Below are 14495 nucleotides of genomic sequence, written 5' to 3'. Positions count from 1 at the left end.
ATTATTTCCATAGTGCTGTAAAGCTGTAAAGTGCTTTACAGACCAATATTTTCAAAAGAGACTAATGATTTGGGGTGTCTGAGTTTTTGGGTGCCCAGCTGGAGATATCTTGCAGGAGTGACTGATTATCAGAAATTACTGGGTAACCATGCCCTGAAAATTCAGCTCCTTTTCAAGTTAAGCACCCAAAAATTGAGGCACCCCACATCACTGGTCACTTTTGAAAATCTGGGTCAAATATAAGAAGACAAGATTCATGCTCTGCCAACCATACAATCTAAGGCCCAGATGATTCAAACACTTATGCAATTTTACTTCTGTGAGCTATTCACAGTAGTAAAATTAATCATGTGAATTAGTGTTTGCAGGACGCAGGCATAAGGGCATGAGCCTGCAAAACTATATTCATGTGAATAATTTTATGTACATAAGTAGTTTAATTGAACTAAATAAGACTTATTTTCTGAGTAAAGTTATTCCCTGGAGTAAGAGTTGGTAGGATGGTGCTGGATGTGTACAGACAGAGGGATGGAGGTAGGAAAGTAACAAAAGATATACATATTGCATTATTTGAGTTGGCTGGCACTGTGTAGTTTCAGAGGGGATTGTCTGTCTTTTATTTTTATTTGTATTTTTAAATGTATCTTGTGGTTGGGAAAAGATGTTTATTTGTTAGTTAGGGTTCTAAAATCCTATGGGCACCTATCTTACACTGTAGGCACCCCTTGTAATTATTTAAAAGTGCAATAAACATGAACAAAAGAAAATTAGCAGCAACCTACAAAGTATAATAAAAAAAGCCCCAAAACCTCAAATGAACAGTAAAGCACAGATAAAATTTTAAAAAGCAACATCACCCCTAATTAGTGATATGTTTTTCCATATACAAAGAGCAATCATATTCTTTCAGGTTAATTACATAAGAAAACACAAACGTGAAGACTCCATGACAGAGCACAGTGTTTGTGTATCTTCTCTGTAACCTGCTACATCTGCTCCACTTCACAAAATGGAAGCTGCTTTCTGCAGAGCCTAGACTCCGAGACATTAAATAAGCAGAACACAGAAAACATAGTAATAATAGTGACCCAACTGCTTGTGCCACAGTTAGTAGTGAACCTCAAGCTGAAATAAGTGATTTTTTAGGAGGGACTCAAAGGAGGAGAGTGAGGTGGTATTTGGTATAGAGGAAGAAGGAGGCTGTTTTAAGAACAGGTGTGGAGATTTGAATGGTAGTACATAGAGTTCCTCCACAGATGATCAAGGCCTCACACAACTTTATTCTCCATTTCCTGTAGCTATCTGAAATATCATTTATGGCAAAATATTAGAGGATTTATTTTAATTTGGGGGCCCAGAGATGTGTGGGGATAATACAGTTTTACTACATATATTTTTATTTATTTTCTTTTGCTAACCTTATAACCAGGATAACACAAAACAGCTCCATCTCAGTAACATAACATAGTATTTAAAAACTATGGGTTAAATGGCAAAACTCCCATTGACTTCAGTGGAGTCAAGATTTCACCCCCAGATTTACCCCTAACAGGGAAGTGTGTGGGAGAGAACTGAGATTTAAGGTTTTAAGCTCCATCTAGTGGCCAAATAGAGAATGACGTACAGATAGTAAAGTCCAATGCACGTGATTTGTATATTGCCTGACAGGTGGCACTTAATTGTGGACCATACCTAGGTCAAAAACTGGCTTCCTGTCCCGCACAAGCACTCTCCATTAAAGGTTGCATATTCGGGACATTTCCCATAAAAGAATGGGAACTGAGCCCCCTGTTCATCAGCCACCAACTGCAATGCTGCTGAGTATTCCTCAGTGACTCATCTTGCTTCTACTTGATTGGGAGTGAGTGTGAAATGAATTACTTGCATGCTTGACGTTATCAACTATGAACGCTATTGTTATGTCTCAGATAATCTATGGCCGCAACGTGCTTCTGGGGAAAGCAGGTGGAGAGTGCTTCCATCTCTTTGTTAGTATTTCTCCTCCAGGGGAAAAACATTACAGGGTGTTTTCTTCTTCTGTTGGTTTGGCTTCCTTTTGCTGTATGGTTGGAATCCAGAGCTGGGCTACCCACAAATTGGAAATAATAAGTGTTACATTAATATTATTTCCCTGATCTGCAGCATCTCATTCCCGGTCAAATGTAACAGGAGGTGGGAAGATTAGCTGGTAACTGCAGGTAATCCTGGCTGGGCGGCTGATGGGCTGTGGAGTTGACCCTTGCTTTGCAGATTTTTATTATTATTATTCATCTCGAGTCTGGATGGTTTGCATACTTTTCCATCTGCACCTGCCTCTGGAACAAAGGGTGAGTAATTATAAAGGTGCGTGCTAAGTGAGATAACGTTAGGTCACATCCTCCTCAGTCTCTTCTCTGGCGTAATGTTCACCAGGGAAGTTGGGAAAAGATTATCTTTCACCTATTCTGCAGTATCTCAGAGCCATGGTACTGAATAGGGAGATATGGGGAAGTAGTATATATATGAAGGCGGAAAGGTGTTGTCGTAGTGTCAGAAACTAAGGGGAGCCTTCTTCACATTTAATGTTTTGCTTAGTATTAATATATTTAATACTGTATCTTTAACACTGAACCCCCCCCCCTTTTTTCAAGGACTTTAACTTTCTCTTTGAAAGGGAAATACTGGGGGAAGTGGGCGTTAGATCCCTCCCAAACAGCTGATTGACTTTAACAAAGAATTTGAGCTTTCATGGGTAAATTAGGGCATTGTGATCTTTAATCAAATCGTTCTTGTCATGTATATGACTCCTGCCCTTGGCCACAAAAGATGTCCCTAGGGTTACCTTCATTTATGATTGATTGATTGATTTTGATTTATACACAACCACATCTGTCCCCCTCCCCCAACTCTAAAACGCGGGCACTGTGTGGGCAAGAGAACATTTCGGACTCTGAAGTTGTCCCTCACAGACTGAAAACCGTCTTTCTTGGTTTCCCACTTCAGTGCCAGTCCTTGCATTGACAGTGCCGATCCCACGTTGCGTAGTTTTGCACCGGTATGTACGTGTTTGCACCCAAATACACATTTGTGCTTTGCTAGGCATAAGAAATGCTAGACTCCAAATAAGAGAGAGATTTCTGTATAAAGCTTTTAGGAAAGAGAGAAGGAGGGGGGGGTGGGAACAACACCCTAGGGTGTCCCCTGTGAAATGATGTCATCCAATCAATACTTGGGGGGCGGGGGAGTTGTGACTGATCTGACTAACTCCTTCTATGAAATAGTCTCTATATTGGAATTGGAATTAGCCGTATCGATTGGGCTGATAACAGAGACCTATAAAAAGGCAGGGGGATTGGCTCTGCATTTACTACATCCCCGAAGCATTTAGCTCAAAAAGCACCAAGCCACTGCCTTTTCTTTAGTGGCACTTGCGCCTCTGTATGCGTGGCGGGGGGTCTGTGCCTGGAGTCCTCTTGCAATTGAAATAACCTGGAAAAGATGTGGAGGAGCCTGTGCAAACCGTACACGTCCCTGGCTCTGCTTGGACTCTGCTTTGCAATGGTCGTCAGATCTCTGCCTTTCTCTGATGCAGGGCCACATGTGAACTATGGCTGGGGGGAACCTATTAGATTAAGGCACCTATACACAGCCAGCAAACACGGTCTGTTCAGTTACTTCCTGAGGATCAACAGTGATGGCAAAGTGGATGGCACCAGCATTCAGAGCCCCCGCAGTAAGTATAGGAAAGCTGCGGTCTTGCTCATGAACGGGATCTCGGCTAAAGGAATGGGAGCCCCACGCCCTGAATTCCCTTAGTGAGCTTCTGAGGCTGCATTCTCCCATAGCACTGGAAACAGGCAAGCGTGTGCTTGGGTACCTGACAGTAAGGGCTCCTTTGTGAAGGGAACAGGACGAGTTTCACCTCCGATTACCTGCGAAATGTAGCCCTGAGAGGCGGTGGGGTGACGGGGTGTGTGGCTTGCAGACGGCGATCCTCTCCCCCCCTCATCTGAACGCTGTTTTGGTTTTGCTGCATAGGTCTGCTGGAAATCAGGGCTGTGGCAGTTCGCACGGTGGCGATCAAGGGCGTCCACAGTTCCCGGTACCTCTGCATGGAAGAAGACGGGAAGCTGCATGGACTTGTAAGTTACAGGCAAGGGAGGCTGAGCTGATCAGGGGGCCGGCACTGAATCGGCATGGGAAAGTCCATAGCAAATGCGGGGATGGTTGCATGCGCTCGCAGGGCTTGTTATCGTATTGGAAAACCCGGGTGCAGGGCTTGTTATGATTTTATCTGGAAGCGTCCAGATAAAACAACTTGAACCGATCACATCTTTGCTCTACCACCAAGCAGCTCATGAAGGGTCTGACTTCAGCGAAGGAGCAAGGAAATCAAAATGTATAACGAGACAGTTTGTGGCTATGACACTGGGCAGTAACACTAATAACACTGGGCAAAATAAATAGAAAGTGTGCGTTTGCTGTAAGCTTTCATTTTAATAGGTCTCAGAGCCCCCTAACCTAAAATAATGTGTAAGATTAAATGGTTGAGTTCTCTTACTATAGAGAGTTGATAAAATGTAGACAGAACTCTGAGCTGTTTACTTTTTGTCACTATTAGTGTCATTAAACTGTAATGTTTATTAGTAGAAATTTAAGTTTAGTGTCAAATGAGAAAGCAACTTTCCGGAATTTCTAAAACAAATAAAAATAAGGAGGGCAATCGGCCATTTTCATTCTTTGTTGCATTTCCCCCCTTCCAATTTTCTATCCACTTTTAGTTAACATAGAAGAGAGGACCCAATAATGTCTACTATAAACAGCCTATTTGAGATGTGGCTATTTATCTGCAATCAAACTAAAACATGTTCATTGCATTGGAATGTAAATGATACAGGCATATTTGTAATTATCTTCTTACTGTTCAGCTTAGGTATTCTGCAGAAGATTGCTCCTTCGAAGAGGAGATACACCCAGATGGCTACCATATGTATAGATCAAAGAAATATGGGGTTGCTATCTCTTTAAGTCATGCCAAACAGAAACAAGAATTCAAAGGAAAGGACTCTCTCCCACTGTCTCACTTCTTACTTGTGATCAACAATGCACCTGTAGGGTTATGGGAGCCTGAGGACTATAGTGATTCTCTGACATGGTGTTGTTAACTCATGCCTTTTTGCCTAGGTTTTTCAGCATATCAGCTAGATACATCAGAAATACGGTCCTGCTCTTGAGAGACCCCTGCAATACCTACTCAAAGGCATGAGTTAATGAGAAAGGTCCAAATTCATTCCATGTAACTCCATTGTAGCTACCTGAGTTTCATGGGTGGGAGGTGCATTTTCCCCAGAATGCAAATGTAAGGCTTGATCCTACTTTCCTTAGCAAAACTTCCGCTGATTTCAACTGGAGAAGAAGTGGGCCCAATGGCAAAACATCCATGAACTTTAATGAGAAAAGGATCAGGCCGAATAGGATTTTTACTTGAGTATCTAGGGCAGAATTTGCCTTTCAAGTCTGAATTTCCTTGCTTTTATTATCTAAAGTCAGACCTTCAATAAACTGAAAAGGTGAGGGAGGTGATCTGGTTTTGGGCTCAGACCACCATATATGGAAAGTGTCAGTTGGAAGTTTTTATTGCATGTCCAAACTGAAATACTCAGTGACTGATAACTATAGATAGGATCCTTCTTCCACTGAAGTCAGTGGGAGATTTCCCATTGATTTCCCTAGCTGCAGGCTCTTAGTTGTTGCACTGTGCATTATTGTAATAGTCTTTGAGGAAAAAAATGAGCAGCCCTTAATTTGTAACTGTTCATTGAACTATAGCAATACTTCATTACATTAATTGATATTCTGAATAGGTACGTGTTTGACAGTTATTAGCCATAACTGCCATTCAAACTCCTGTATATGTACTGGACCAAATCCTGTATGTCTTACTCTCATGAGAAGTCCCATTGACTTCCCTAATAATGCTCACATAAGTAAGGTGAGCAGAATTTGGCCCAGAGAAAATTTGTCTTCTGAGATGCACTATCCTTTCCCTGTTTCCACTCTGCTCCATATGCCTTGTGTGTGTATATGTATATTGAGGGATGGAAGAGGAAGTCATTTACTACTGGCCTATGCCAACAGCAAATTATGGACTCCCACACTGGTTAAAATGTGCTAGCCACTCCTAACCCACCTACTCCAGAGTGATGCAGGGAAGGAATTGATGCATAATGTCTTCTGAGTCCTCTGCACCTAGACCCACCATCCTAGTAGCCTGTGCAGGACCCAAGGGGATATTTGTACTCTTCCCCTTACTCATTTTGGTTAGTACCTTACTCTGAAAGTGAATGGGGAAATGTACTACTCAGCATGAGTTGGGAGGTGGTGTGCTGGGATGGACCGGAAGGTATAAAAGCATGATCTACTGTGGGTTACAAGGTGATACCTTAATTCAGGCATTGACTAGTAGAACCTTACTCCAGGAGTAGTTCTATTAACTTCAGTGAGACTACTTGTGTGACTAATTTGGTCACCTGTAGAAGTAAAGTGTTCACAATCTGGCCCTGATATACATTCATTCAAAATGTGTGATGTCCAGACTGATAAATATTGCAAGTCTTAATCGGTGAGAAAAGCAAGTTGTTTTTTTTTAAATTTATTCCTTCAACATTAAAAGTACTTTTAAAAGGTGACCATAGCAAACACAACAGTCTATTCTACATTGTTGATGGTATTTAACATAGTTTGATTTTTTACAACTGAAAAAAAAAGAAGTCAAATGTGCTCTGGGTTATATTTTGACAGGTAGAGAGTTCATTGGGGAACACTTTGTTTGTTTGTTTTTATCATCAAAGACCTAGACATAACCAGCAATTCTCCTTTATTGGCCCAGAGTTCAGTCACCTCGAATGACTGAGCCAGAAATAACACCAGAGTTGTAAGGAAAATAGTGATTACTTAAAGGATCTGGAAAAGTCTGAGATAACACAAAATCTCAACATACAAAATCTCAACCATATCTACATATAAACTATGTCTAAGATTAATTCTACAAATTGCTAGGCAGGTTATAAAATATATTATCCTATATAGAATCTTTATTGGTGTTACAGTAGAACTGTTTGATAATTTAATGCCTGATGAGAAAGAGATACTGTACTAATACATTTTTAGAAACTTTAATAAAATGACAAGAAAAAACTTGCAGTTTGCCCTTTTTTATTGTTGTTTTTTATTTATTAATTTTCTTTATTTTAAAACCAGTCTATTATAAAAATACCTTTCTGCAGACCTGATTCTTGAAGCCCTTACACAGGCAAATCTCCTGTGGGATTCAAATTGAGTTTTGTATGCATTAGGACTGCTGGATTGAGCCCTTAGCTATCGTGGTTGCAATTAAAACATCAGCATTCATCAAAATTTATAAAACTGAGATATCTACCAGAGATTACCAAAGTTTTCCCCTAAAATCATAATAGGGCAGTCTGTAGCAACTGTGTGGTAATAGATGGAATAAAGATCACTGAGGATAATGGAAAGACTCCCAGTGACTTCAAGGGAGTGTGGATCAGGACTATGTTGACTTTTTAATGACCTCATAGATTGTTATGAATTCTGTGCATAATACGGAGGGCTTGAATCTCTCTCATATCAAGGAGAGCAGGGTCAAGCACATACAAGATTTATATCATATCTGATAAGTGTCATAGACATATCTGTAATTGTCTTCACTCCTTACTGTTCAGCTCAGGTATTCTACAGAAGATTGCTCCTTTGAAGAGGAGATACGCCCAGACGGCTACAATGTATATAAATCAAAGAAATATGGAGTCTCTGTGTCTTTAAGTAGTGCCAAACAAAGACAACAATTCAAAGGGAAAGACTTTCTTCCATTGTCTCACTTCTTACCTATGATCAACACTGTGCCTGTAGAATCAATGGATTTTGTGGAATATGGTGATTACAGTCATACTTTTGAATCAGATCTATTCTCTTCACCTCTTGAAACTGACAGCATGGACCCCTTTGGAATCACCTCTAAAATATCTCCAGTGAAGAGCCCCAGCTTTCAGAAATAACTAATGCTCCTGACTTTAAATATGGTTTTTAAGAAACATTACCAGAACCAGGATATTATTTAGCTTTTCCAGTAGTAATATGTAGAATATGTAAACTTTTAAGGTATGGTGGTAGCATTGTTCTTGCAATGTACTAAACTTGTAAGGTAGTAGCACCATTCTAAGGCTACATTCTAAGAACCACCTATTCATGTTTTCACATCACATTTGGGGGAAAAAAAATCTAAATAGCTACTTAACTGGTTCACCTCTGACAAAAATACACAACATGCAGAAATTCCTTCCATCTGGTGATGGCTGGGGTGATAAGATCACTAACATTTTTCTCCACCACTTTATTACTACTTATGCTCACTTCGGATTCGTGCTGATAGGAGCAAATGCAGCAAAAGCTTTTCATTCACAGGGAGGTTAATGACCTCTTCAGTTCATAGCTTTTCAAAGACAAACATTTGTAATAAAACATGATTACAAAACCTAACAAACATTACCCTGGGAACTAGGGTTAAAACTATCTCTTAAAAAACTGCTGCTGATACTCTGGGACAACTTTCCATTTTAAACATTGCATTGAGAAATAATTCTGCTTGTATATTACACATTTTCTTCCCTTCTTTGATTATTGCTAAGGGCTCACGCTGGAACACTGGATCTTTGATTCTTTATGGGCTTACCTATGTTTGCTGATGAATTCTTTGGGACCTGTATTAATATCCTTGGTCTGAGGTAGAATTCTCATTAATGTTAGTGGGAATTCTATGTATGGATTGAGGATCGTACAGAATCCATAATTATGTTAATCAGGTAGGGAACAAGCAGTAGAAACAGATTAACTTTCAGGTCATAAAGGTCCTGTTATATGTAAATATCCATAGCAATTGAAGGAAAAGACAGAAAATAAATGTTGTATAGGTCAAATGGCTTCCAAGTATGTTTTTATATTTTTCCTTAAAGCATCAGCAGTTCTTTCGAGGCCATATAAGCCTGATCCTGCACCCATTGACTTCAATGTTGCAGAATTGGTCAAATACTGCCTTTGATATGTGGTGGAGTGATTCTCGGTAGTATATGGCCCATAATGTATATATGATACTTTCAGTCCTGTTCTCCTATGTTAGCATTCGAGCAAGAGAATAACAACAAAAGGAATGTGAGACAAGGGGTCCAGGAAAATTACCCATTTCCAAAGTTTCATTTATAATAGGTATTTCTATACAGAAAACTGTACTGGAAATGTTAGTATTTTCTTGACCTAGCACTTCATTACCAATGCAATATTTATAATTAATTTATTGAATACATACATCTGTTTATTTTGTTACTGTTATTTATACTCAAAATTATATTTATGTACTCATGAAGGTTTTTTTAGTTTTAACAAATTTTGTGAAGTTTTGTAATCATGAAATCGTAAGGAAAATATAACTTTTTTTAAAATTTTCTGTGATGTCAGTAATTTAGTGTGTAAATTTGTAATTAAAAAAATCATCTCCAACATAAAATCTAACTGACTCTGTTTCAATAATTATGTGGCACCTTTTACTCAAAGACTTCAAAGAGCTTTACAAATGGTATTGGATTAAGTTTCACTGCAGCCTTGTAAGGTAGGTAAGTGTTATTATCCCCATTTTGTAGATGAAGAAACTGAGGCACAGAGAAACGAAGCAACTTGGCCAAACTCATGCAGTGAGTGACAGAGCTAGAAATGGAATCTGTTCAGGCAGGATTAGAGTGCTGCTTTCAGGATGTCAACAATGTCTCTGTTGCACATTAAATGTAATCTGATTAACACAGTTTACAGAAGCAAGGCAGGCCAGATACAATTTTAAAACGAGGGGAAATTCTGTACTTATGGGAAAAGTCCAGGAGATTGTTCACTAAGTGGCTGACCCTGGGATACACTGAAGTCATAATTCCCATTGACTTCAGTGGGTCAGGCCCCAAGTTCTGGTTCTCTGGCATAACATCTTACTGAAGCTCTAATTTAAATTCTGTATTCCTTTTATGAGGAAAAGAAAGAAAAATGCCCATGAGCATGGATTCAGGGGCATTTTTTATAAAGCCCTGTCTGCTTTAATTTTGCAGTAGTGTCCTTAAATCCTTTCTAAACTGTTGAAAAGTGTGCAGTAGCTTTCCATAAATAATTTAGGGACCTGTGTACACTGATAATTTGCCTTTCTTCCAGCAGCCACATACTGGAGCAATTGCCCTGCTGGAAATCCTTATTGTAGACAGGCAAAACTGGTATAAGCTGTGATTTGAACCACTTGGTTTCATGCAGGGGTAAACTGCACAGGTTCAAATAGCAGGTATGCACAAAGGAGTTGCACAGATGCAGCTGCTTTGGTTTCTGGCCACTGATGGCTGTCATTTGACAAAACTCCCAGCATGGATGAAGGCTATTCTAGTCTGTGCACTGTAGCATCTGTGCCTTTAAAACAGACATGAAATGACAGTGAATAAAATGTATGTAGTGATTTTCATCCAAAGACCCCCAAACCATTCTATAAACTTTACAAATAGATTTATGTATTAACATATAAAGAATACTTCATCCGCCTGTGAAATGCAGGCACCTCTGGGGAGGAGTGTTCTGCCTTTTCTAGGAAAACTACAACACTACCCAACAATAGACCGAGGCAGAAAAGGGGTTATTTTTCTGGAGAAATTTTTAACTTTCCAGCAAGAAATTAAAAACTGAACATTTCAATTTGGAAAATCTGTCACAGTAGCTCATATGAATTGTAGTTCAGATTCCTCAGGTCCCCACTCTCCTCTATGAACTGAGTTTCTGGGGTAAACTACAACTCCATGGTGCCCCACGGTCTCCTCTCTTGCTGAGCCACCTTAGTCCCCTGGCCATAGTGCATCATGGAAGATATCATCCAGCTTTTCATGTTTAATTTAGCACAATTTGGGGGGGATTTTGAGTGGTCAGTTTCTCAACAAAAATTCAAAATTTTCTGTGGAAAGCAGATACTTCACAAAAAAATTGTTTAGTCAAAAACCCAAATTTTTATCAAAAAACAATTTTGATGGAGAATTTTTGACCAGCCCTATGCAATAGTTTAGGAGAGGTGTTGCAGCTATTAGAAAGCTGACAATTGTCAAGAAATATAGTGACCCTTCAGAGAGGGGTTCAAAAAATGGATCCAAGAGCACATTTAATGTGAGGAAAGATCTCATGGGCTACACCGTGAATAAAAGGAGGTCTGATTAGGACTGTAACTTTGAGAATAAATGTGTGGGTGATGGGATCAGATAGGTTAATCCTTGGCTGCAAGAACTGAGGCTATAAACAACACTTGAGATCTGACTGAATTGGATACATTATCTAATTAAAATTACACCTGGAATTTCAGGTAGACAGAATGTAACTACTCAGATGATATTTGGCTAGCGCACAGAGGTTAGCATCCTTACATTTGTGAAAAGTATTCTGAGATCTTACTGACTCCATGTGCTGACAGCTTTGGTTTTACATCTCACACCAGCAGTACAACATCTCTTATTGTAACAGCATGGTCAGTATTTACTCATAGAGAAGAATACCAGAAACTGAATCATCAACACCCCTTTCTGTAGCACTTAATTTTTTGCTGGAGGTTTCCCATCCAATCACTGACTAAGCCTGGCTGCTTCACTTATGAGATTATGACAATAAAATGACCTAAGGTGAAATGATGACAGGAAAATGTTTTTTCTTACTATTAGACACCTGACTAGGTCAGGAACTTGGCATGCAAAACATCTAAACAATATTGTCTTGCATTGATGGTTGGAATATAAACAACACAACCATCATGAATTGCACTGTATAAGTCAAAGGATAACTATAGTTTGCTAAATACGGTAAATTGTTTGCACTTGCTTTAGATTTATAGGTTTCAGAGTAACAGCCGTGTTAGTCTGTATTCGCAAAAAGAAAAGGAGTACTTGTGGCACCTTAGAGACTAACCAATTTATTTGAGCATGAGCTTTCGTGAGCTACAGCTCACCGATGAAGTGAGCTGTAGCTCACGAAAGCTCATGCTCAAATAAATTGGTTAGTCTCTAAGGTGCCACAAGTACTCCTTTTCTTTTTAGATTTATAATTACATTTTACAGCCCTCAAATATTTTAAAGGATTGGTGTCCAATGTTTGAGTGTGAAATCCCAGTTAGAAGCTACAATTGTTGTTCAAACTATGAGTAAACTATTGAAAGGGAGACAGTGGACATTTCTGTCTGATGTCTTTGGAGAACATGAAGGATGAACAATGCCCTTCGAGCAAATACCATATTAGAGTGATGGATGTTTGAGATAACAGTACCAAGACCACATATTTGCAAAGTCTTTTGAGATACTGTATACTTTGCCACAAGTGTTCTGTCCATCTAGGGAGAAGGCATGGTGGGAAGGTCTAAATCCATTTTTTCATCAAAAATGCTTGCACTTTGGGCAAATTCAAGCCTGAAGAAAACAAATGCACTTCCCTTTGAAGTCAATGAGAGTCCAAAATCAATAGGAGATGCACTTGTTTGCATTAGGGATAAATTTAATCCATCGTGTAGTTTTTTTTCATGAATCCCATCAGGTTGGGACCTCTTCTTTAAGCTAAGGAATAATATGCTAAAGCCAAATTATTGCTAATATTTTGTAGTCTTGAACTGCAGAGAAACTATTCAGTAATTTTTGATGTATAGAACCAACCTAACTACCCTTGAGATCAGAGGAAGTTTTGTCATTTACTTCCAGGGAAGAAGAACCAAGCCAAAAGACTAGATTTATTTGAATTAATTACATAGACTGAGATTTTCAAAAATGCCTCAGGTTTCTGGACGTCAAATTCCCATTTGGAAACTGAGCACCCAAATTCCTTAAGCAGCTTTGAAAATCTCAGCTATTTATTTATTTAGGACAACCAAAAAGAAAGCTGAGTCACTTGGTATCTTTTAGAGAGTTACTCAGAAATGCTTTATTATACCCGCACACACACAAAAATTCCAGCATTAAATGCAGAAGAATCTTGTAAAAATAAAACACTGTAGAACTATAATTTTTGATTGGAGATTCTGAGAATTACCACAATATTTCCAGTCAGAAAAAAAAATGTAAGTCTTATAAAATTTCATAAGAGAGTAAGATGTTGCTGATTTACCTACGGCAAGACTATTGATGAACATTTATTCAAACTGCTTTATTCCATTGTATTGATTTTCACCATCAGGTGACTGTGCTGATAGTCTTAAAAACGTGCAAATGTATGAAACCTCTTTTGTTCACGTAAATCTAAGAAAGATCTTAGATTTCTATGGATCTGCGTAAATACTTTTGAATGTGCTATTAGCTTTTTTAGTATTAGTCAAGATTTTCTAACAATGCAGTGATATCCCCAATATTCATGTCTAAGTTGTTCTGACCTCTTTCAGCTATTGACCCATAACTATACAGGTTAGAACTTCATTAGCCAATCAAATCACTTACTCTTTTCTGCTCATTTCATAATTGTAGATGGTGCTGGTAGCTACACCTCTCATTGAGCATACCAAACACTTTCTATTATGTGACTCTGTTTTCTGCCTCTTATAACTTTGACAAACTTTAACTGTTGAGACTGAAATTTTTCATAACAGGTTTCTGCCTTGTAGCGAGGCGGTCTGGTTCCCTGCCGCCCCGGAGAGGGACGAGCCTCTCTGGATGCCAAAGTGGGCGGAGCCAGTGAACCCTGCGCCTGCCCCTCAGAGGTCAAGGCACAGGACTGGAAGTATAAAAGCCTGACCCCAGAGCTCAGTTGAAAGACAGCCACTGGAAAGGCCAGACACATGTGGCAGAGCTCCCAGTCAGAAGACCATGGTGATCGGCGGCTGACCCGAGGACTGGCCAGACCAGCCAATGCCTGATGCTAGTCCGAGCCCAGAGACGCTGCCAAGCTTGCCGTTCGCCAGTTACCCCGAGGAGCCGCCAAGCCAACTGAGTGCCAGTTACCCCGAGGAGCCCATGGTGTGTGACCTCTTCGAGGACGCCGGCCGGACCCAGGTACCTCTGGAGGGGGAGGTAGGAAGTAGCCCGGGGGCAGCCGATCCTGGACACAGTGCAGTGGGTGGGCCTACGTCCCTCCTGTCACCCATCTTGTGGGTGGCAGTCTCCCCCTCCCAGGCTGCTCGGAGCCAGGAGCCTGGGTTTGCTATTGAACTCTGCTCAGCCCCTGCCTGAGGGCCCTGAGCTACTGACTGTTGCCCTGCCCTGACCCAGGGCTGGGCCTTGCTATTGAACTCTTTGCTCAGGCAGGCTAATTCCCCAACACACCTGACAGAAGTAGCGGAGCGGTCTGGTTCCCTGCCACCCTGGAGAGTGACGACCCCCGGCTGGACGTGCCTACACGCCTCAGTCTGGATTTTTTTGGAAACATTCAGCTGGAACAGTTCAGCCTTTTCACTGAAAGCAATGAAGCTGCTCACA

General features: G+C 40.1%; 1 protein-coding gene across 1 annotated transcript; it reads left to right on the top strand.

Moving 5' to 3' along the window:
* Positions 1 to 3364: 3364 nt before the first annotated feature.
* Positions 3365 to 9317, top strand: FGF19 (fibroblast growth factor 19). Its single transcript, XM_084630537.1, has 3 exons — positions 3365 to 3712; positions 4018 to 4121; positions 7722 to 9317. The coding sequence occupies exons 1-3, from the start codon at positions 3478 to 3480 to the stop codon at positions 8052 to 8054; spliced, it is 672 nt and encodes a 223-aa protein (XP_084486663.1). The 5' UTR covers positions 3365 to 3477; the 3' UTR covers positions 8055 to 9317.
* The last annotated feature ends 5178 nt before the right edge of the window (positions 9318 to 14495 follow it).

Source organism: Lepidochelys olivacea (assembly GCF_965140295.1).
Source record: "Lepidochelys olivacea isolate rLepOli2 genome assembly, chromosome: 6".
NCBI classification, from domain to species: Eukaryota; Metazoa; Chordata; order Testudines; family Cheloniidae; genus Lepidochelys; species Lepidochelys olivacea.
The sequence above is the reverse complement of the archived record's forward strand: the minus strand, read 5'-3'. Positions and strand labels throughout refer to the sequence as shown.